This window comes from Cyprinodon variegatus, unplaced genomic scaffold (genome assembly GCF_000732505.1).
Source record: "Cyprinodon variegatus isolate N-32 unplaced genomic scaffold, C_variegatus-1.0 Scaffold643, whole genome shotgun sequence".
NCBI lineage: Eukaryota > Metazoa > Chordata > Actinopteri > Cyprinodontiformes > Cyprinodontidae > Cyprinodon > Cyprinodon variegatus.
Genome location: NW_015151096.1, coordinates 397,260 through 419,410, shown reverse-complemented (window position 1 = coordinate 419,410; position 22,151 = coordinate 397,260). Strand labels below are relative to the sequence as shown.

General features: G+C 36.4%; 1 protein-coding gene across 2 annotated transcripts in view; it reads left to right on the top strand.

Moving 5' to 3' along the window:
- Window positions 1–22,151, top strand: part of kcnip1 (Kv channel interacting protein 1) — a 62,391-nt gene that overhangs the window by 9,243 nt on the left and 30,997 nt on the right. Inside the window, exon 1 of one of the 2 annotated variants that reach the window (XM_015393478.1) lies at window positions 5,322–5,858. The exons of the other annotated variant lie outside the window; for it this stretch is intronic. Coding sequence (XP_015248964.1) covers window positions 5,801–5,858 — 58 coding nt within the window. The 5' untranslated portion in view covers window positions 5,322–5,800. Of the gene's footprint in view, window positions 1–5,321; window positions 5,859–22,151 lie in introns of those variants that run through there. 2 annotated transcript variants of the gene reach the window in all.

Here is a 22,151-nt window from a genome sequence, read left to right as displayed (position 1 = left end):
ATTATGTTTCTTCAGTCTGTGGTTGTAGCTGCTGCCAGAGGTGTGGTGTTGGAAGACAGCTGACCTGCAGCGGTATGTCTTCTCTCTGCAGACATGGATGGTTGGATGGATGCTCTCCGCTGCTTTTCTCAGTATTAAACAGATCTGTTAGTTGTGATAACTCAGACAAGATTGTCTGAGGCCAGCTACAGATTTCACTCCTCCATCCCCCTCTCTGTCCTTCCATCCCTTCTCACCTTTTACCCCTGATATCTGTTTTTGCCGGCGGCTCTCTGCTCTCCTCCTCTTCACAATTCATCCATCCTGTCAGCTTGTTTGCCCTCTTGTCATTGTAGTCCATCTTTCCAGAGCTCCCTGCTTTCAGTTTCATCACCTTTTTTATCTTCGTGGTCTTCACTGTGACAGACTTCATCCAGATTTCGTCTAATAAGACCAGACAACAACTAAGCGGCCATTTTATTATTCAATGCCTGTTCACCCTTTTCTGTGCTTGTCAACACACCTTCTGTCTCTGCAGAGAAATGCTTTTTATCCTCCAACTTGACAACTAAAATCTGTCTTTTTTTCATTCCCTGCCTCCATTTATTCATCCAGGCTGTCATTTCAAGCCTGTAAAAGGTCTGCGGTGTGATAGTTAATAAATGCTGAAAGAAAAAGCGGGCTGGCACTCTGAGTGATTCACAGCACCCTGGATGATGTGATGAGCCCTATTCCAAAGCAGTTCATAATGCAGTTATGCAATATGATTCTATTAATGTTTCTGGTTCAAACGGATTGAACCATATAGTCACGTATCAAACGTGAGACCTTTTTTTTGTTCTTTTGGTTCACATAAATGTGAATTTAAATTGAATTCATGCAACTACTTCATGGGTCCAGATAATCCTGATGTCAACTTGTTGCTATTGCAGCTAGTGACTCAAACCCTGTTTCTGTTTTGCTTTTTAAAACTAAAGGTAAAATGACAATTGTGATTATAAGAAATCTAATTAACATTAAGCTGTAAATTAAATTATTGTAAAGGAAAGAAAAAAAAATCTTTAATAGCTGATGAAGGGTAGAAAACGTGTTTTAACTAATACAGCTCCAGAAGATAAAAAGATGAAAATGTATATACATTTTTATTTTTTACTCATTTTCTTACTGTACGGCTCTGAGATGGAGGATATATTATTTTGAAGTGCAAACATCTACAGTGTATATTTAAAAATCAGGTGGGTGATATCAAAAAAATTCTCCACTTATAAGCCATATTGTTATATCAAGAAAAGATAAACCAGACTTAGCGTAAGGTACTGTATGTGCTATTTTTGTTTGAAAATTGGGGGAATATTCAATGTTTACAACTTATCCACCCGATTTCAACCTGGCCATAATGTGCAGGATATTTGGAACATTATCCTGACATCTTTAATTTATATACTAAAGTAAAAAATACAATTTTCACTGGTTTTTCCTGATTTGCACATTTTTAGAGGGCAAATACATACATTTGTGAGATTGATAGATTTATAGATATTTAAAATGACAAATAAACAAATTAAATCTGTCTAAGTCTCTAAGTCTAAGTCTAACTTTGCATACTGTAATAAGTATTTAAAACTGCCATTTTTTATTGCTGTCCTCAGTCCATTATCTCAAAAAGGAATACTTCTCTGCGAGCGTGATAGAAGCTAGGCCAGCATTTAATCCAATGTAAACAAGAACTGATTGAATAAAACAACACAACAACAAATGACCTAATGTTTAATTAACAAGTGTGTGATGAAAAGTGTCAGAAAGCAGAAGAGATGGTTTGTGAAACTATCAATTTAAGAGCAAAGATTGGAAGACTAATGAATACTGGATCATGCTGAGCAGGTTCTGGTTGTTATGTTAGAATAGTAAGCTGCAAGGATCTCTTGAGTTATGAACTCTATCAAATCCGAGAAAAAACATCTTCCCTAAAATTTCTTATGAAAGAGTAAAACAAAGCATTATCTCAGCACATTTCAAGTCTACATTTGGGTTAAATTTTTAATAAATATGGATAATTTCATGCCCCTAAGGAAAACAGAAACACATTTTTTCCATTAACAAAAATAAAATAATGCAGTGCTCCAATTTTCCCACCGCTAAGCCTAACCACTAAATTCAGTCTGTTAATGTATGTTATTTTGAAGGCTGTGGGTAAAGCCTCTGTGTCACACATTGTATATGTTCAACTACATAATTGTGATTTAGGTCATGCACAACATAAAACCATAAAGGAAAGCTTGATGATGGGTTAGAAAAAATAAATTACATCAATTATGTTTTCCAACAACATATATTGTAAGGCATGAATCTACGCCCTGCTGCCAATGTTGCTTTAACACATTTAAATCATAAGACTTTAGTCTTTATGATTTAACTTTGATTTAGTCTGCAGCTGATTCTATTGTATTGCATTGTATTCCAATTCTCTTCTTATTCTCTCTCTTTGGTCTCTTTAGTTTTTTCTGAAACACTGTTTATAATCTGTCAATTTTACAGTGATCAAACCCAAAAGATCAGACTGTATTTTCAGCCTTTTTAGGGCTTTTATTCATTTCGTTCAAAAATGTTCTTTAGAATGTGTTTGATCAGGAGAAAAGGCTGTCTTTCTGCTGATAGAAGTGTACATAACACCAACACTGAAGTTAAGCATTTTCGTTACAACAAATTGTGTTATCTCTCCTTTTCAGGCAGAGTCTGTGTTTAATCTTTGATTCTTTGCATCACTGCTGGTGTTTATTCAAAGACGTATTTCTTTTTTTTTTCAGTTGACATATTGCCATTTTCTCTTGCTGCTACCGTGGGTGTCTATGCATGTTATGAGATGTGTAAGCATGCGGGGTAAGTGTGAAATCGGGATGTAGTGCATGTGTTACAATCAAGACAGGCTGTCAAATTTTCATCTTGAAAAATAGAGAAAATGTTTGTTTTCTGCGATATTACTTACATATGACATTTTGCTCATTAGATTTATGGCAAGTCGGTTTACATTTTCTCCCTTTTTTTTCATATTCCTTCTTCTAAATCCTCTAAACTTTTCTTCCCTGCAATAATAGGCAGTAAATGCTATGGTCTAGTAGGTTTAGCTTTGGATTCAGTTGTATGGGGCCAGTCTCATTGATGCCTCAGTTCCTAACTCCAGCTTGACGTGAGCAGAACACAACTGACAGAAGAGCAAATGTGAGACGGGTTACGTTTCAGACAAGCCTCAGTCCCTCATTTGTGTCGCAGATCCAATCTGTTTTTGTATGTGCTAAAAACCTGAATGTAAAATGCAGGATTTAGCACTAAACGCCTAATCCCACCTGCTGTAATTTAAATAGATTTAGGCTGAGGGAGCACTGGAGGAATAACAAAACTGCCTAATGTTGATTAACGACAAAAACAGTTTAATTCAATTCAGTTCATATGTATTCATCTGTCCAGTCTCAGTTAATCATTTTTGGTTGATGAAATAAAAGCTGATTGGAGAGGAACAAAGAAATGCATAGTAAATCATATCTGAAGCAAATCCAAACAACATATGGACGGGAGGAGAGCGGAGACGAAGCTACAGGCAGTCTAATTCGGGGTTTACGTTGCTTAAATTCCTTCTTGCCTATTTTCCCTTTAGCTGTTATTCCCCTTGTTTTTTTTTATCTTCTTGTCAGATACTCCTCCATTCCTCTTGTACCTGTTTCTTCTTTTTTTTGTATTTTTTTTTTTTTTTGCTACATTCAATTCAATTCAGTTTATTTCTATAGAGCCAATTCACAACACATGTCATCTGAAGGCACTTTACAGTTCATCAGATCATACACTCAAATTGATTCAAAGTTTTCTATCTAAGGAAACATCGACTCATTGACTCGAATCCAATCCCTCACGCTAAGAATGCTTGTAGCGACAGTGGAGAGGAAAAACTTCCTTTTAACAGGAAGATTCCCATCGTCAGAAGCAACCTAGGCCTCTTTACTACAGTATACTCTGGCCTCAAGTTCAACCAAAGAAAACATAACACACTGACACCATGCATCAAACGGTTTAGATACTTGCCTAAAAAAAAAACAGTAAATAACTTTTCGAAGTGGTGAGCCCAAAATTAAACTAAGTAGCCAAAACCATAAATGTTACATTTGGATAGGATTAAAATTGTTCTGTAACAACATATAAAGTAGAGTATTTAGGTATTTATTGTATTTAGTGTTTAGGGGATGTTGGATCTACAAATATACCCGAAAGTTTGTGAAAACTGATTAGAGAATCATATTGCCGGTGAAGGAACATTTGCACCTATTAGCCCTGAAGCTGTGATGGGCCTTAGATATCTAAATAATATAAAACACAAGGTCAAGTCAACCTGTCATTGATTGCGGCAGCAAAAAGAGAAGCATCTGGAATTGCAATCCAACTCTACCAAGAAATTATTTACAGGTATGTAAGGTTTTGTTTGGTAAATAAAAATGGCAGCTTTACATCTGAAAAATAGAATAAAATCAATCAATCATTAAATCCTCATCCAAATCTTAAACCAATAACTATGAGTAACATACATTTTTTTGTATTATTATTTACATTCTTTGGAAAATGACCCCGGAATTCCAAAAAAATAAAAAATAAAAAAATACCAAGGTTTGAAAACGAAAATATCATAAATGCATATTTTGCAGTTATTGTTTTGTTAACCTTCATAACTTCATAACCTTCAAATTAAATTGAAAACTCAAAAATAGAAATGTAAAATCATACTGATCTATAAACTGTAAACATCCTTTATCACTGCTTTTATGTTGTTTGCTTCTCACACATTTCTGCCTCTTTCATCAAAAGAAAATCATTTCTGTGTAATGAAGAAGGGGAACGGAAACAGGCTCATTTATTTGGACTTGATAGTCAGAGCATGTCTGATGCAAAGTGTGGATGGTGGTGCTTGCATGTGTGCAGCAGCATGTCAGCATCAGATGTGCAGGGAATGTATGGGTGCCCTACCCTCTGGTAGAGTAATCACATACACACCACCTGTCAGACTCGTGCATGTAGAGATAAAGCTGCTCATACGCTTCCCCACAGCCAGTTTGTCTGCTGAATAGCAAAAGGGGGGACAGATCAATCTGCCTCTCCTTTATGCCCATTCACCTCTTGCTCTTCTTCTCAGTCCACTTCTTTGCCTCATCCTAAACATCCTAAACACTCCCACCCTCCTCCTCATCTCCCTTTCTATATTCTCCATTGTAATTTTCAGCCCCCCTTCCATTTGTTCTCCCCTCTGCTTTGTTCTCCTTTTCTTCCCCTCCCCTCGATTTGTCTCCCTCTTACCCCGTGCAACAGTGTGCAGCCCCTGGTTCCCCCACCAGACAGACATAGACAGAGCGACTGAGATGACTAGGAGAGACGGAGGGGAGCAGGGAGAAACAAACACAAAGAGGCGAGGAGGAACTGATGGAATGACAAGTCTGGCTTTGGGTTCACACTGAGAGGGAGGGTCCGTGAAGAGTAGAAAGAGACATGAGAAATAGGCAGCTCCAGTGACAGGGTAGACAAAGGTAGTTTCAGAGTGCGTGTCTCCTGCTCATTTCATTCACATACAGAAACACACACACTATTTCTCTTCTCGCTCACACACCCTCCAGCAGAAGAAGCCGAGCTGTGTGGGTGTGAGGCGGCAGGAGGAGTGATATCTGTACTTCCATACATACAGCCGGCTGACGGATTCACTTAATCACAGATGACAGACACCTGCTGGGTGCGCACTTGCTAAAACACCTTAATTAAACCATACACCCAGGCTCACACACAAGAAGTCAACATGGGTCTGGTGATGGGAACCTTCTCCCTGCAGTCCAAGCAGATGAACTACCACAAAGGTAAGAATTCCTGCTCTGAAGGGGAGAAACCTGGGTGTTTATCTCACATGCAAGCACCTATAATGCTGCATGTTTTTAAAGCTAATCTGCATGTTTTCTCTCTGTGACATCAATATTGTACAAGTCTGGGGAAAAATAATGAAGCTCATGCATGCACTCTCCAGACCACCTGTCTTTTGTTTGAAACTGTGGATTTGGCAATAGTTGTGTCTGTGTGTTTCTGTGTGTGTGGCAGTGCCACTGGTTATGTCTATAATAGGTGATGGCATTTGCCCGACTGCTCTCCATACGAGCCCGCTTCCTGTCTGCCCCGCTGCTGTTTGACAGCTGCTGTCACTTCACACGTGCTTGCTTACATTCTTTTGTGTATCAAAGTGCGAGCAGCTTCACAAAAAATGAGATCTAAGGGTCCTGAATGATCTGTGTGTCGTGTGACATCTGGGGCTGTGTGTGTTTGCGCTTTAAATCACGGCGTAATCCCTCAGCCTTCTGACATGGTTTGCCTTGTAATTGTTGACCTTATATGCTGGTGTTTATCTCTGAGGTACTTCAAACATGCCAAGTGGAAAAGAAGGTCAGGGTTGTTATTTTTTTATTTTTTTGACATCTATTAGAAAAAATACACTATATAGAGTCATAGCAAGATAACTTAAGAACTAATCTCAGTAAAATATTTTGGATAAAGTTGGAAAGGTTTACTAAGTTAAAAATCATTTTGAAAATGCTTTTAGGTAGTTTGTATTTTCTGTGCTATAGCATAAGGTGTGTTCACACCGGATACTAAACCTGCGAATACTTCAGCAGTTTTGTCTGCTTTTGCTTGCCTTGATATTCACCTGGTGGGCAAAAGCATTGAAAGCCTCTAACATCATTAAATCTGCTGATCATTGGTTATATCTTATCATAGCGACATATGGATTTACAAAATGACTGGCAGTGTTTTTACTTTAGAGAGCCAAAAAAAAAAAGCTGTCGGCATTCCTACTGTAGGTCCTCCAGATTCTCAGAGATGGAACCCTTATGGGGAATACCACCACCTCCTCCAGAGGCTAGGTCTGGGTGACGGTCGTTCTAGCTGTACTTGCTTATCAGTGACCCAGTTCGTAGCTCTGCTGTCCCGCATTGGGGGAACTAATCCAATTTTATTTGTTAAGTACTTAAAAACAACCACAGCTGAGCAAAGTGCTGTGCAGAAAAATATAATAAATAAAACAGTACGGATAAAAAAAACAGCTAAACCATGTGTAAAAATAACATATAATAATAAAAATAACAACCAATCAATAACATTGGGAAAAAGATAAAAGGAATAAAATGATGTGAAATGAAATAAAGCCCACTGTCTTGATAGATTATAAACAGTCAGAGAAGAGGCCTGTCTGATGTGCTGAGGCTGGTCATTCCAGATCCTTTGGACCTGCAACAGCGTAGGCACAGTCCACTCTGAGCCTCCCCTTAGTTTTAGTCTCTCTCAGGAGCAGCTGACCTGAGAGAGCGAGAAGGTCTATAAGGAAGTAGAAGCTCAAGGAGATACGGTGGGGCAAGCCCATTCAGGGATTTAAAAGCAAATAAAAGAATTTTAAAATGAATTCTAAAACGAAAAGGCAGCCAGTGGAATGAGGCTAAAATGGGGGAGATGTGCTCATGGGGGAGATGTGCTCATACCTTCGAGTACCAGTTAAAAGGTATGCTGCATCTGGAGACGAGAGCTGGAGAAGGCACTAACCCCCACATAGAGGGTGTAGCAATGATCCAGCCCAGTGGTAAATAAGGCGTGGTTTACCATTTCAAACTGTTTTCCTTGAAATAATTGGCTTTATTTTTGCCAACTGTATTAAATGATTAAAACTTGATTCAACAACCACCCTGATCTGGCAGTCAAACCTTAGATGCATCCACTTTTACCCCTAGGTTAGCGATAACTGGTTTGATATGCTGGGCCAAAAAGCCCAGATCTATTCCAGTGGTGTCACCCTAAAACTATAATTTCAGTCTTTCTTTCGTTGAAATTTTAAAAGTTCAGAGACATCCAGGTCTTTATGTCATCAAGACACTTGATTAAGGCAGTGATACAGTGGGCATCTTTCTTTTTAAGAGGGACATTCTGTAAATTTGACTGTCATCTGATAGCAGTGTTAAAAAATCTCATGCTTTTTAAGCATGGATAGAAGCGGGAGAAAATAGAGAGAGAGCAAAATAGGACCCAGGAGTGAGCCCTGGGGAACCCCACATGAGAGAAGAGCAGAGGAGGAAACAGAGTCACCAAGGCTGACACAGAAAGTTTGGTCAGCCTAATATGACCTGAACTACTCCAGAGATACGCCCCTGATGCCCACACACTGTTCCAAATAAGAGATCAAGGTCCATGGTGTCGAATGCAGCAGTTAAACTTAAAAGCACAAGAATAACACAGTTACCGGAGTCTGTGGCTAAAAAGATATCATTAAAAACTTCCAAAAGAGCTGTGCATTGATTTACATCTGGATTGGAAAACATCAAGAATATTTTGGTCTTTTAAAAAGGCCCTGTTATCCCCTTAGGAAAACAAGGGCATGAAATTTCCTCCCAGTTGAATGAAGAGTGTAATTTAGATAGGAATGACCTACACTTAATCTGTTCATTAATATATCTTCCCTGCTGTTTTCTCACTAATGATTTTAACTTATACAGATTATTGTATGCTATACAAACACCTTCCTTTATCATCTTCATTCCGCCTGTTTTCCTCATTTCTGTTTCTTTACTCTTTCCTTAGGAAAATCGTTACTCTTATTGCCCTATCTAAGCCCTTTTAGACAATTTGTCTGCAGCTTCATTAACTTTAGCTCCTTCATGTGCAGGAGCCCAACAAAACTAAATACCCATACAACCCCTGTACCATCTAAATAAACTGAACTGAATTTCTATTAGCAAATCATGCCTATTATTTCCTTTTCTAATGCTTTATCATTTGTCAAAATTTTTTTCTTTCTTCTATTTTTTTTAAAGGTTTTCTCCACTGGGCTCCTTCACTCTACCTCCAAAAGATTCTAGTGCCTAGTGCAGGCAAGGTGGCGGTCAAATGTCACAGAAATCGTGCCGTTCGCTCCCCTATATTAGTGACCATCGCTGCAAAATTCACATTTAGTGTGAATGTACCTTAAAAGTTCAGAGCAAAGTGCTGTTGAAAGTCTTCAGAGACATGTAAATGGATGACATATATAGCATCCAGCGTAGGTTGTTCATTTCTGACCTGCATGGCAGTAGCTTTCAGCTGATGCATCAGCGTCCTGAACAAATCCTTTAGGCACATGTTAACCTTAAGAAAACAAAATGTATCATCGCTAGTGGATAAACAAGAACTGATGAGCTGCACTTTGAATGACTCTGTCTGGTTTTATCCAGACAGCGCCCACATATACACTTACTGGATAAAAAATATTATAGTCTTATAATGTAACCTATCTGAAATTGTTTTTAATTTGTTTTCTGGGTTAAACCAGTGATTAAGATGCACACTCAAGCAACATAACAGCCACCATATAGGTGTTTTTTCCCTTTCACTGCTTGTATTCTTCGCAGCAATGATCTCTACATCCTTTTGGCTGTAGTAGAAGAAATAAAAATGTGTCCACTGGGCTCTTACATCCTGTGCTTTAAGCTATATTGCTTTTTACAAAACCAGTCCCTGCACAGAGATTTTGATAGACATATTTCTGAATTATCTGTCTTTAGAAAAGCAAGTTCTCAACAAAAAAGGCAAAACAAAAAACTGCTGCACTGGGTGAATATCTTCCTCAATATTATTCACAAGTTCTGCTTACATAAGCAAAACTTCACGGTGGAAAGTTTATTTCTTGTTTTACCCTTCATCAGCCTCACATCTCAATTATGATGCATTTTTTGTTTAGAATTATTTTTGGACCATTATAGGTTATTGCAAGATGTGGAAGGAGAGGATTTCTTTTATCACGCACATGTATACGCACTGTATATACCCCATGCACCTTTTCCTACTTTTGGCACCTTCTTTTGACTATTGAGCCGATGTGACAAATGAATCTCTCCACTGTAAGATCAATAAAGTCTATCTTATCTTATCCAGAAAGACGGCTCTACAGCAATACTTATAATTAACATTTTGTTTCACTAAACAGAAAAATGTCAAATCTGCTTCTTTGGATAGTGGAACATAGTAATATCTTCTCAAAGCCGTGGAAACGTCCAAGTTTTCATGACTTTGGACTAAAGAGGAGGAGGAGACAGATGAGAAAAAGTAGGGAGTGAAAAATTGCGGAACTTGAGAGAGTAGGTGAGATTGCTTATCAGTGGGTGGTGTGTGTGTGTGTTTGTGTGTGTCCGTGAATGTACGTGTTCTGACCATCTGTTACAGTGCAAAAAGTTTCCTAATGAAAGCAGGACAGGATTCATTTGGCAGCGAAGGTTTGGCCACCCTTCATCACAGCACAGTGGGATCGAATGTCCAGCTGAGAATGACTCAAAGTTAAATGGTCTAAGCACTTTAAAGCAAAGAATTTGACCTCCTTGGTAATCTGGTGATGTACCACATGACTCAACAAAATTTAGGAACTGATGACTTGCTCTGGAGATTTGAAACCAGGAACCTCAGAGGTCAAATTTCACTTCAACCTGGCAGGGACACAGATTTAGTAAAAATAAATTCTTATTAACTTTAGTGTGTTTTAGTTTTTAAAAACACGGTGGGTTAAGCAGCTGTAGATAAGCTGTTTACCTGATTGCAGGTTTTTTTTTCTTTATCAGAGCTGCCTTCCATTCGGGAATAACAGGATGGAAGGCAGCTATTCCAGGCTGGTGGAATAGCTGAACCAGCCTGGAATAGCTGAACATCCCAGCTGAGAGAACAGTGTGCAGAAAACCCACACCTTTATCTGCGAAGGTTAGCTCTGACTCAGAGATTTTTTAGATTGGACCAAACATCGTCATGCAGTTTCCAATGACTGTTTCTGGGAGGCTATTGCTTCGGTATTTTTTTTAAAAGGAAAATGAAAGAAAAAGAAAGAATAAAGAAGAACTTTTATGAGATTTCTGTTGCTCTGCTGGCATTTAATATGCAAGTAAAAATATCAAGATTTTTTAAAAATTGTTACAAGACCAGTTTGTAACCATCCCAAGGTCCTTTTTCGGGGTGCTGTTAATGGGTTCCTTCAGGTTTATTATGTTCTGGGAAACCATTCTCTGGAGTGGGTAAAAGTGCTAAAAAAGGATTGGTGTGAAAGCAGCCTGAGAGAACCAGACAGGTAACCCTGTGATAGGAAATACCATCCAGACCTAAAGTTAGGTGTGTCATTGTCTTTTATGTGGCTGTCTAGTTCTAGCAAAGTTGTCTGATTGAGATGATGGCCGTGAGACTTTGACTCCGATGGCGTACAGAAGTCGGTTTCGGAACTTAACATCCTCTTTGTCTTTCACTTCTAACAACCTGCTTAGGTCTGAGTAATCCCAACATTTTTCATTGTTTTATTATCAGTACTGTGAATGTTAACTTTTTTATTTTTTTAATTAATTTTTTCTATTTTGAGTGTTAGTTTCCTGAGTTTGTTATTATTCTGTATGATACTAGATTATAAAAGTGTTTGATACATTTGCTTTGCTTAGACCATCTTTGGTATTAATCAACCAATGAAAAATAATTGGCTTTAAAAGAAGACGTTTTCAGCATAGTATTTTCATATTGTACTCTCAAAAACATGTTTAGTGTTATTACGTTTTTTGTTTTTTTTTTTTCAATGTGAAAGTTTGCTTGTATAACATTTCTAGTGCAGCTTTCAGTCCAAATAAAAAAACATTTACCAAATACATCACTTTAGGTATTTCTCTGTATCAGTAGTTCAACATTTGTACATAGATGAGCTGTTTCCATTGTTTAAAAGAAATAAAGTCAAAAACTTACCAAAAACAAATGAGAAAAAACAATATTCTACTTTAAATAACTACATTTCTGTAGTGTGCATTTATTATTACTTTAAAAAGAAAATCCTCGTCCATTTTGTACTAGTGGCCGGTTTTGGGCAAGTTTACTTTAAAGAATAAGTTATTATTAATTACTTCACTTCTAAAATGTAAACCAGCTTCAAAGAAACCAGTTACTATGCAAAGTAACTCTGCCATTACTATGATTTATGATCTAAAATGCAAAGTAAAATCATAAAACTTAAAAAAAAGTTTAATAATAAATAAAATTGGCATTTTACATTAGCGATCTATTAACTGTGTGAATGCTGGCTGCAGCAGGGATCTAGTTGCAAGCCACTAGTGTTTAGGATTTGAGGTGGATCAGTGGTTCAAAGTTGGTTGTAACTAATGGATATCAAATTTTATTACTGCACATATGTTGCAATTCACTTCTTCATTTATTCTTGTGAACTTTGTAAATGTAGAACGATGTTTTTAATTTCAGTTTATGATCGTTACCTTTGAATTTCTGAGGGTCTCGTCATCCGTCTCTCATGCTGTTGGTCTCAGTCACCCATCTGCCACCTCAGCCAATCAGTGTCATGCATGGCTCCATCTCATTAGGTCCGCTCTCCCCGTTCACTAAAGAAACAAAATTTCTAAAAAACAAAAAAAACTGTTATTTCCTGAGGGTTGCTTTAATAGTAACTTGATGCTGTGTTTATAAGTAATTTAGCTTTGTTGCTCAAAGCAATTTGTTTAATTACTCTGTTGCCGAAAAGATCACAGCAACTCTCTTATTTCCAACACAGCTAGAAGCCTTTGTTTGACAATGTGCTGAAAGGAAATAGATTGAGAGAGAAGCAGAAGGTGTGCAGCAAAGGTCCATGATGCAAGGGGCTAACAGGAGATTGCTGGGCTGATTGCTGAGGACTGAGGCCTCTAAACATGTGTCTTGCACTATACCTTGGTAACTGCTACAAACCTGTGCATCTATTTTCTAGCATATAAGTAGATAAATAAAAAGCAGAAAATGTGTCCAAAATCTTCTACAAACTATTGTATAATGTACTTTTTAAAGCTTGATAGATTAATTACTGTGCTTTAACATGTGGTTAATAGAAAGTTTCTTATGTTCTTTTGAGGCGTTTCTTATCTTTTAACTGGCAGAGAGGGAGAAAGCACCCTAGGTGAAGTTAGAAAAAAAAAAAAACTGATGAAGACGTTAATGTTTCGGTCCTCATGACTGAAAGGACCTTATTATTTTTCGTTTTGTCAAATAAAAGCCGAGATAATAGACTAAGACGAGGAGAAGCTGTACATTCATTTTTCCCTGAGGTAAAATAACTGAATCTAATGTCAAAAAGTCAAAGGTAATTATGAATGTAATGTTCTTATTTCATCCTGCATTTACAGATGGAGGTGATCTGAATATAAAAGCCTTTTGTTAACCCTCAGAAGACAACATCATGATGCAGATCCCACTATAATGTGATGCATTTGTAGCTGTGAGAGGAACGGCACCCTTTGATGATTACATGAGCGAATATGCTGCATGACAGTAAAAATAGACTCATGCAATTCCCACTTTTCTTACATTCTCTTATGTGTATTTTGGTAAAAACAGAGAAAATAACCAATTTTTACATCAGACCCACATCATTATCTTAACCTGCATTTGAATTACAGCAAAAATCTGTTTATTGTTTTGTTTGCTTATTCTATGTAGTTGAAACCTGATATTTAGATTCATAGATAATAATACCAAACATGTCCTGTTTCTAATTAAGTTATTACCAAAACTGATTACATTTGTCACTGTAAACATCAGAATGATCATAGAAGCAATTTTAAGATCATTATAAATCTTGGTTTGAACTGAAGAGTACCCATACGTTTCCATAGCATTTGGTAAAACTCCCTTTAAGTCTTTATGTTTTAGTTTAAACATTTTGGAAACTCTTACCTTTTCACAGTTGTACTGATTCTTGTTTGATGCCTGCCCCCCTATAACTCACCTTTACTGTTCTGCCCCAATATTTTTCATAGGGTTAGATCAGGGTTTTTATCTCTATTCCAGATAGTCTACTTAGTTTTACTTTAACCTCTCTAGTGAGTTAGTTTATATGTTTAGAGTCACTGACCTTTTTTTTCAAAGACTAATTTTTACCCAAAAAATAACTTGCTGGCTAATATATTACACTCTATTTCCACAATCTTTACTCTATATAATGATGACTATATTGTAAAATGTACCATTCTCTTTCATAGCAAACACCCCATTAACATGAAGCTGCCACTCTTGTATTTTATGGTTGGCAAAGCGTTCACAGGCTGCAAGTTTCCCCTCTTTCCCACTAAATCTAATGAAGGTCATTAAAGCATTAAATTCACTTTGTTTTTAGTCTAATCATAGTGTACAGCATGCCTTTAAAAATCAAGCTTTTTCTCCCTGAGTGCATTTATCACTCCCTGAGTCATGAATGCAAATGTTGCTGCTGGCGAAGCAGCTTCTTCCTCTCTAAGCCCCCCTCTTGGTAGATCACTTCTTTCTTGTGGATAATTATGACCGCCCTTTTTTCGGGATTTTGTTTTAGATTTGATTTATGTTTTTTTTTTTTTTTTCACAAAAACAGATTCTTCTATGGGACACAGATGAACCTTTGTGAATGATTAAATTATTGGACATTACCAGTACACCTGCCTGAACAAATAAACTTGTGTATATTCTCAATTCTTTCCCTTCTTTCATTCTTGATTTATGATGATTTTCCCATTATGTCACAAACAGGTACAGGGATTTGAGGAGCTTTTTAAAACACAGCCAGCCATTTTACTAAAATGTTGTTAATGAACCTATCTATGGTCATGTGTGCCTAAAATCCAGCATTAAACACCGGGTGAAGATGATCTGATGTGTAGCTTGTAGCTAAATCTCAGAAACCAGCTGCTTAAAAGTTGTCTTCAACCTCGCTAATGCAGCCAAACATCAAGAGAATAAGAGAAAACAAGCAAACAGATATCAGACACATGGGAAGACTCTAGCAGGAAGTCCAGAATGTTTTCTCAGAGGCTTTTCTTCTTTTCTTTTATCATCCTCTGTGTTTTAAAGCGATACTGTTTTGGGCGAGTGCAGTTTCACACTTTAGATGAATGTAGTCCAGTTACAGTCCTATTCCCAGCAATTTAGAGTGATGAATCGACCAGATTGAACAAAAGACAGTTGCTAAACTATATCAAAAGTTGTTCTGTTTTTCTGTGTCAGTTACTGAATGAAGCTAAATGGATGATGTGACCTACTTATATTTTTAGCTATAAAGACTACGAGACATGAGTTATTACCAGTGGCCCAGCAGCTCATACAGGCTTAGGTTGGTGGTAAGGCATCTATCAGTATGTGTCTTTCTTCACCTGGGGCAAGAACAGGAAAAGTATTCTTCATTGCTGCCCAAACTGCTTTGAATCCATGAAATATTTCCCAGAGGTTATAAACTACAAAACCTGGACCTTGCAGACACATTTATCTCCTGTTTTTTTTGTTTTTGTTTTTTTTTTTTTGCTCCTTTTGATTCTGCCTCTACTTTCATTTCTCTGCTCTCTCATGCTCTGTCAAGTAAACTTGTTCTTTTTTTTTTATCTTACTTGCTCTAGCGTCTTTTAAACTCTTTGTTTTGACTTTCAAAAGTTGCTCCTTTTAAGTTTTTTATCTTCAAATCTTTTTCTCCTCTTAGTTTCAGCACAACCTTGGCCAACTCTACGATCATTCCAACTGATAGAAAATTAGATATTTATAGTAAAAACGTTCAGCTTGATTTTAGCATATGTTAAAACAAAGAGAGGGTCTCTTTCCCTTCTCCTGGAGAACATTTAGAGCTGTTTTCTGCTGCAAGGATAAAGGGCTGAGAAGAGCTTGGAGGCACCTTTCTTTTATTAAACATCACTGTTTTCACCTCTCTCTCTTTCTCGCTTCCCTCCACATGAAAAGACATCCACAAAAAAAGCCAATTAGGACAGCAAAAGAGCCTTATTAAGCAATTTCTGACATGAAATGTGCTCCTGGTTAATCCTGCGCTAGGAGCATGTGTGAGCGTCTATCAACAGATCTGAAAACTACAACCTTAAAATCTCATATTTCTTCACAGTTTGCTGCTCATCAGGTAGATACTCTATTCGCAGCAGGTATCTTTTTTTTTTTTTAAATCAGCCTAGCACACAGGATCCTCTGCCAGCTTTTGATGTTGCAGCGTAGCAAATTAAACCCACATTCTGGCATTTTGTCCAATACAGGATCAGATTGCTGTATCTATAGAAATGCATTATTTACATAATGTTTTCAGAGAACTTCTTTGTTTGCTTTTTCTAAAGATAAAAAACCCTTTCAGTTCAATTTATCTCTGGTTCAACCCTGTGTGAGCCCCCAGGATTTAGGAACAGTGGAGCCAATGATAGAGATGCTGATGAACAATATAAAAGGACCCTGACTGTTTGGTTTAACCACATCCACCTCTACAGTTCATAGAAATAGAATACATTTGTGCAAGCAAAAACGTTATTCCAAAAAATGGATTTGCTTTCTGATTATAATGCACCTAAAATAGAAGCAATAATCAGAATCCAGTATTAGTTTCAAGTTATCATTGCAATTAGTCTAATGTGAATAATCAATATTGATGGCAATTCCAGCTTTCTTCTTTCTGGCAGGCAAAAATGTAAGTAGGTTCGTGGTTTGGAAGTAATTTCACTGCAGCCAGCCTGGTATGACCCAAAGATGCATGGTTACCTTACACATGAGGGAGTTAATGCTACTAATCCATCATAATAAGCATGGGTGGAGAAGAGAATCTAAGAGTAATCAAACTTGAGTAACGTTAACATTTTTATTTTTCATTTGCCTTCAGGGATGGAGCAAACCCTTAGATTTCCCCTTTTTAATCCTTAGACTCTTTTTTTCTTGGTGGTTCAGCTATCTAGATTAATTTGATCACTTAGTTAAAATCAAGTCAGATTTTTAGTCATGATCTGGACTTAAACTATGCTTTTCTAAATTCTGTTTGGGAGAATGGCAGTAAACTGCATGGATTGGGCTGCATACACCTACTCATTTGAACTCATGCATCAAGTAGACTCAGGATGACTGTTAGGAGGAAGATCGATCCATCGATCCATCGATCCATCGATCCATCGATCCATCGATCCATCGATCCATCGATCCATCCATCCATCGATCCATCCATCCATCCATCCATCCATCCATCCATCCATCCATCCATCCATCCATCCATCCATCCACTCTAAGTCCTCTCCAGATGACTGATCTCTTCACCCTATCTCTAAGGGAGAGTCTAGACACACTACGTACCAGGCTCTGACACTAGTCATACAGATTCTTTTAATGTCCTGTTAAAGACATCATAAAATTTGGTCTGAACATACATGTCACGTATGCAGCTGTTAGTAGTCCCCGAGGGTCTCCCCCAAAAATCTATAGTTTAAATGATTTTTTTTTAAATCATCTTCCTTCAAAAAACAGATTACTATTTGCACACCAGCTATAGAGAAAGATTCAAAGCATGCGTCAAGTGTCTTCAAATAGACACCAGCATACAGTACCAGAAAAACACAGTTTAAGCAACGTCAAAGACTGACCTTTGATTTCATTTTTTAAATTACTTTAAAGTTATTACTGGGAACCATTTGCTTGGTAAATCTATTTGTTCTGTTTTTATTATTGACATGTTGAAAAAGAGAACAGCTAAAAACAAACAAAAATGATGGATCTGTAAGGAAATAAAGAAAATCAAAAACATTTATCATTGTTGTGCCCGACATTTTAACTCGGTCTCTCAGCCCAATGTGCACAACAGCATGAAAATGGAATCTATTGATCTGTGTCGACGGGGAAAAAAACAAGTTTTCTTTGCAACTATGGACAAAAATGAACTCAGGAATGAAGTTTACTCATTACCTTGTATTTTAGAAACTTTTCACAACATCTGATATAATAGATATGTCCACTTAAAAACAAAACAAAGCAAAAGCAGGAATGACGTGCAGTGGCTCCATGAGCACTGAGCCTTAATGCTCAGAGATCTGATTATTCAGATACATTTTATGAAAAAACAATTACACAAAAATCTACTTCTTAATCATTAGAACGAAAGATACTATAGGCAGTATAAGTTTTTTTCTGATTATGAATCCACTTTAATGAGTCATATCTGCTTGATGCTTGATGTAAGACATTCAAAAGATGACATACTGACCCGGTTCTTTCCTTTTAAGTTCCCTTTCCAGTCCTGCATGCACACCTCTCCGTGAAAGCTTGAAAAAGGCTTATTTGCAGTCTGGATATTCAAATCAGAAAACCAGACTTATTAATGTTTCTCATGTATAATAAAAAGAAATAATGTTATTGTGTCAAAATGGCCCTGCAATGGACTTTAACAGATTAACCTGAAGAAAATGGATGGATGGAAGTTTCAAAATGTACATGTTACCATTTTTTCTTGTCTGACACTCATGACGCTTAAATTTAAAACTGAAAGGAAATACAGCACAATGAAGTCTGCGAGTGCAAAACAAGTGTGCCCTTGAAATTTAAATTGCCATCAACTATTCATGTCTGAATCAGAAAGGAGGGAAAAATGTAATAGATCAGCAAAACCTATCACTACCATACAAGCATTCACATATCTTAAAATTAAAGCAAGAATATTTGTGTACCATCCCATCTTTAGAGGATAAAATCAGATATTTGATGTAACTAAAATGGCAAATGAGATTAAAGCACAGACAGTTTCATAGTTGTGTTTCAGGAAATATTTGATCTTCTCCTTCTCTCTAAGTCTGGGACCTTAACTCCTCTAATCTGACTCCACTGGAGGATAAAAACTAATCTACATAGGCAGTAATTCTTTTCAATTAAGGTATCAATGGATTTCCACTGTTACTCTTCTATTTTTTTTGTGGATTCTGAGAATATGATTCAGGATTTGATAAATAATCCATTCACTTTCCTTTCGGCCCATCCACATTAGACATCAGCCAAATTTAGATTAATGAGAGGCCAGCATGTTGTTGGCCACTAAAAGTCCCATATCATTTTTTTGTTATGTATGAAAGAAAAGAAAAGATGTTTAATTGATTTTTATTTAAGGGATTACTTTCTCTAATTGTATAAATCATCTGTTTCTTTTCATCCCAAACACATTTACATATAATTTACAGTAGCTCTTCTGAGCCTATGTCTGAGCTGTCAACTGCACCTGTGTAAAAGAAACTGAACCTAATAGATTTTCTCCCTTTTTTGATTTCAGCCATTATTTTAGATCTTGCAAATTCTTACTCAGTCTGAAACAGCGTGTCTTTAATAATTCGTGAAAACACCACTTTATCAGAGGCACTCAAATGTAAGAAACAATATTATTTGAAAAAAATACATAGGAACTTTGTACCCCTTTACTGAAACTTTTTGGTCATTTTTAAAAATATGTATTTTATATGTTTCTAAAAGGCTGCCCTAGATAATGACATGCATGCTGTTTATGTTTATGTTCTGTTTTGCTTTTTTAATTTATCAACTGAAAGATGCTAGTCCATACAAAGCTCAACTTTGTGCAACTAGATTTTCTTTTAATATCCCATTATATTAGTTTATTTCAAAATGTATAGCCTTAGAAATACTTAAATCTTAAAAATTTTATTTTAATGGATATTGTCAGGGTAAAGGTCATCAACTTTTGTAGGTCTTGCTTTTATAATGGTTTAATGTAAACAACTTTGGGCTACATCAGTGGTAACCACACATTGAAGAAGTCTTTATATAAAGGTGATGCGTTTTATGTTGTGCTCATTTTTTCTCTTTGACATGACATATAGTTGGCTGGCATGGTATTTGGGAGGAAATATTCTTTCTGAATTACATAACTCTATAACTGTATGATTTTTGTATGAGAGACAGTGAAAAAACTAACATTGCTCCAGTTTGGCACTAAAGTAAAAAATGAAATATGGCTGTTATCGAAACACTTTCCCTCTAAAAGTATCAATATTACTATATCCGGGGAAGGTTTTGCTGCAATAAAAGTTTATTCTTCTGTTTCTGTGATATTGTTTTGATCTAAAAATATTAGAAAAAAAACTGCCCATGCAGAAATCAAATTAAAGTTTGTGAAGACAGATGACTTTTTTTTGGCAATTGATCATATAAACCCAGCAAAACAAACAAATGGAACAGTAGATCATTTTTTTTTATCATCACTAAGATATTACTCACTACAGATTATTTTCGACAAGCACTATGCTGTCACAAGTTAAAACACAACTTTTTTGTTTGTTTGTTGTGGAAATAAAAAATTATTATCCAGTCACTACTTGTTTAAAGTAAACCTGATAATTTTTCAAGTTGGGAAAATAAACAGGAAATTCCACTGAAATAAACATTAGTAACAGAAAAACACTCATCAATCCTAACCCTCACTCCAATAAGGTTACCATGTGTCAAAACATTGACATAAGCAGTTCATTTGCTCTTTCAATTTATGTAAAAAAAAATCTCTTTAACATAAAACAGGAACAACCTTTAATATGTTCCTCTAGTTTTGAAATGCATGTCAGATATTTGTCTCATCTTGAATGGTTTCACCAGGACATTGAGTACAGCAGGAGGCAAATCCTGCTTTATTTTGACTTGTACCTAGATTGTATTTTATTTAACTAGGATTAATATTACTCCTGAAACTAAGATCTGACTAAAGAAATAAAGTAAATTCAGCTTAAACAGCCATCAACACCTTTGCCTAGTTTACTGCCATCCACTTCAGTATCTACTATCTAGTTCTTTATAAAAAAATCTCCACTGCTCTTATTACGGTCCTTCGGTTTAGACTTCACTTTGATATATATATGTATAATTATTCCTTAAATTGTTTCTGTGTTTGGGTGTCCTTTGTTTTTTTGGTTCAATAAAGGCCTAAGATTAGTGATAATGCCGATCTTTGTAACAATAAACAATATTGTTTAATAGGCTCAATGGAGTTTATTTCCCTCAGCTTCTTATTCCCTTCTCCAACTGTTATTTCTAGTCCGTGCTGTGCTCTGCCTCAGCTGTTTCAGATCAGTAACTTCAGCTCAACTGTTTTGTTTCACACTGATCAATCACTCTCCCTCGTACTTTAACCCTGAAGTCTTAAAGTTTCTCACTTTTTTTATGCCTCTGTGATAACCTCCAGCTAACTTGTTGGTAAGCTCTACTTTATTCACTCTTAAGACCATCGTTCCAGCTAAACTTGCCTTTTACCTAACCTGTCATTACACATCATTGCTGTTATGTTACATTAAATTCAATTGAACATAACATAACAGCACTTGTCTTTGAATCAAATATCATTGGGCTTTAACTTTTCTATGGTCGCCGTTCTGGCTGATTAACTCTATATTATAGCTGAGTGGTTAAATATTTGAATAGTTGACAAGCTAGACCAAGATCCACCAGTTTGTCTTGTCACAGTTTATTACATTAAGAGTTTCTGAGGAGATGAAGAATGATTTTAAAGCGGTGGATCTCGCTGCTAAGAACTGAGGGTTGTTTTCTCAGCTTTCCAGCCTGACTGTCTCTTGGGTGGTTATTTTCTTCCTTCTTGGTCTTTTATTTTAAAATGTGGTAATCATTTTCCAATAAATATGATCATCAACTTGTTGCTAATGTATTTTCTGCATGAAGGCTTCACCAATCATTACAGTTCTGCTAAAATAACGCTCAGAATTGAATGGATCAATATGGGAAAGAAAAGTCTTCCTGCCCTGCTCATTCTCAGTTCATCCATTCCCCCAATTTAATCACTGTGCTATAAAAAATAAAACATTTCTCTAATTTTTTTCTGACGTCTGAAATTAAAACTCCTTTTTGATTCACAGCATGTCTTCATTTTCTAGCTCCATGTCCATTTTTTCTAATCTCCTTTTTCATTATTTATTCAAACCAACCTTAGCGTTTTTTTTATCTTTTCCTTCCACATCTAGATAGTAGCAGATCAATATAATATTTTCATAAAAAAGAAACAGGGAAGATGCTTGGAATACACCTTAGAATAAGAAGCAGCTGGTGTAATAAGTGCACCTATAAATATTAATAATGATTTTCCTTATATACATGTTCCCTGTCAGCCATGCTGTCTCTGATGAATAATTGCAGATGCTTGGTACGATAACAGAAGACTGTCATATGGCCCTGTGAGGAATAGATTACTGTTCAGATGTTTCTTTTAGATGGAAAAGAATAAACGGAGCAGTTTATCACTGAGGTAGATCTTTATATGTGCCATTTCATTCATTGAACCTATGTATTTCAGTAAAGCTTCTTCTAGTTTTTTAATCTTAATC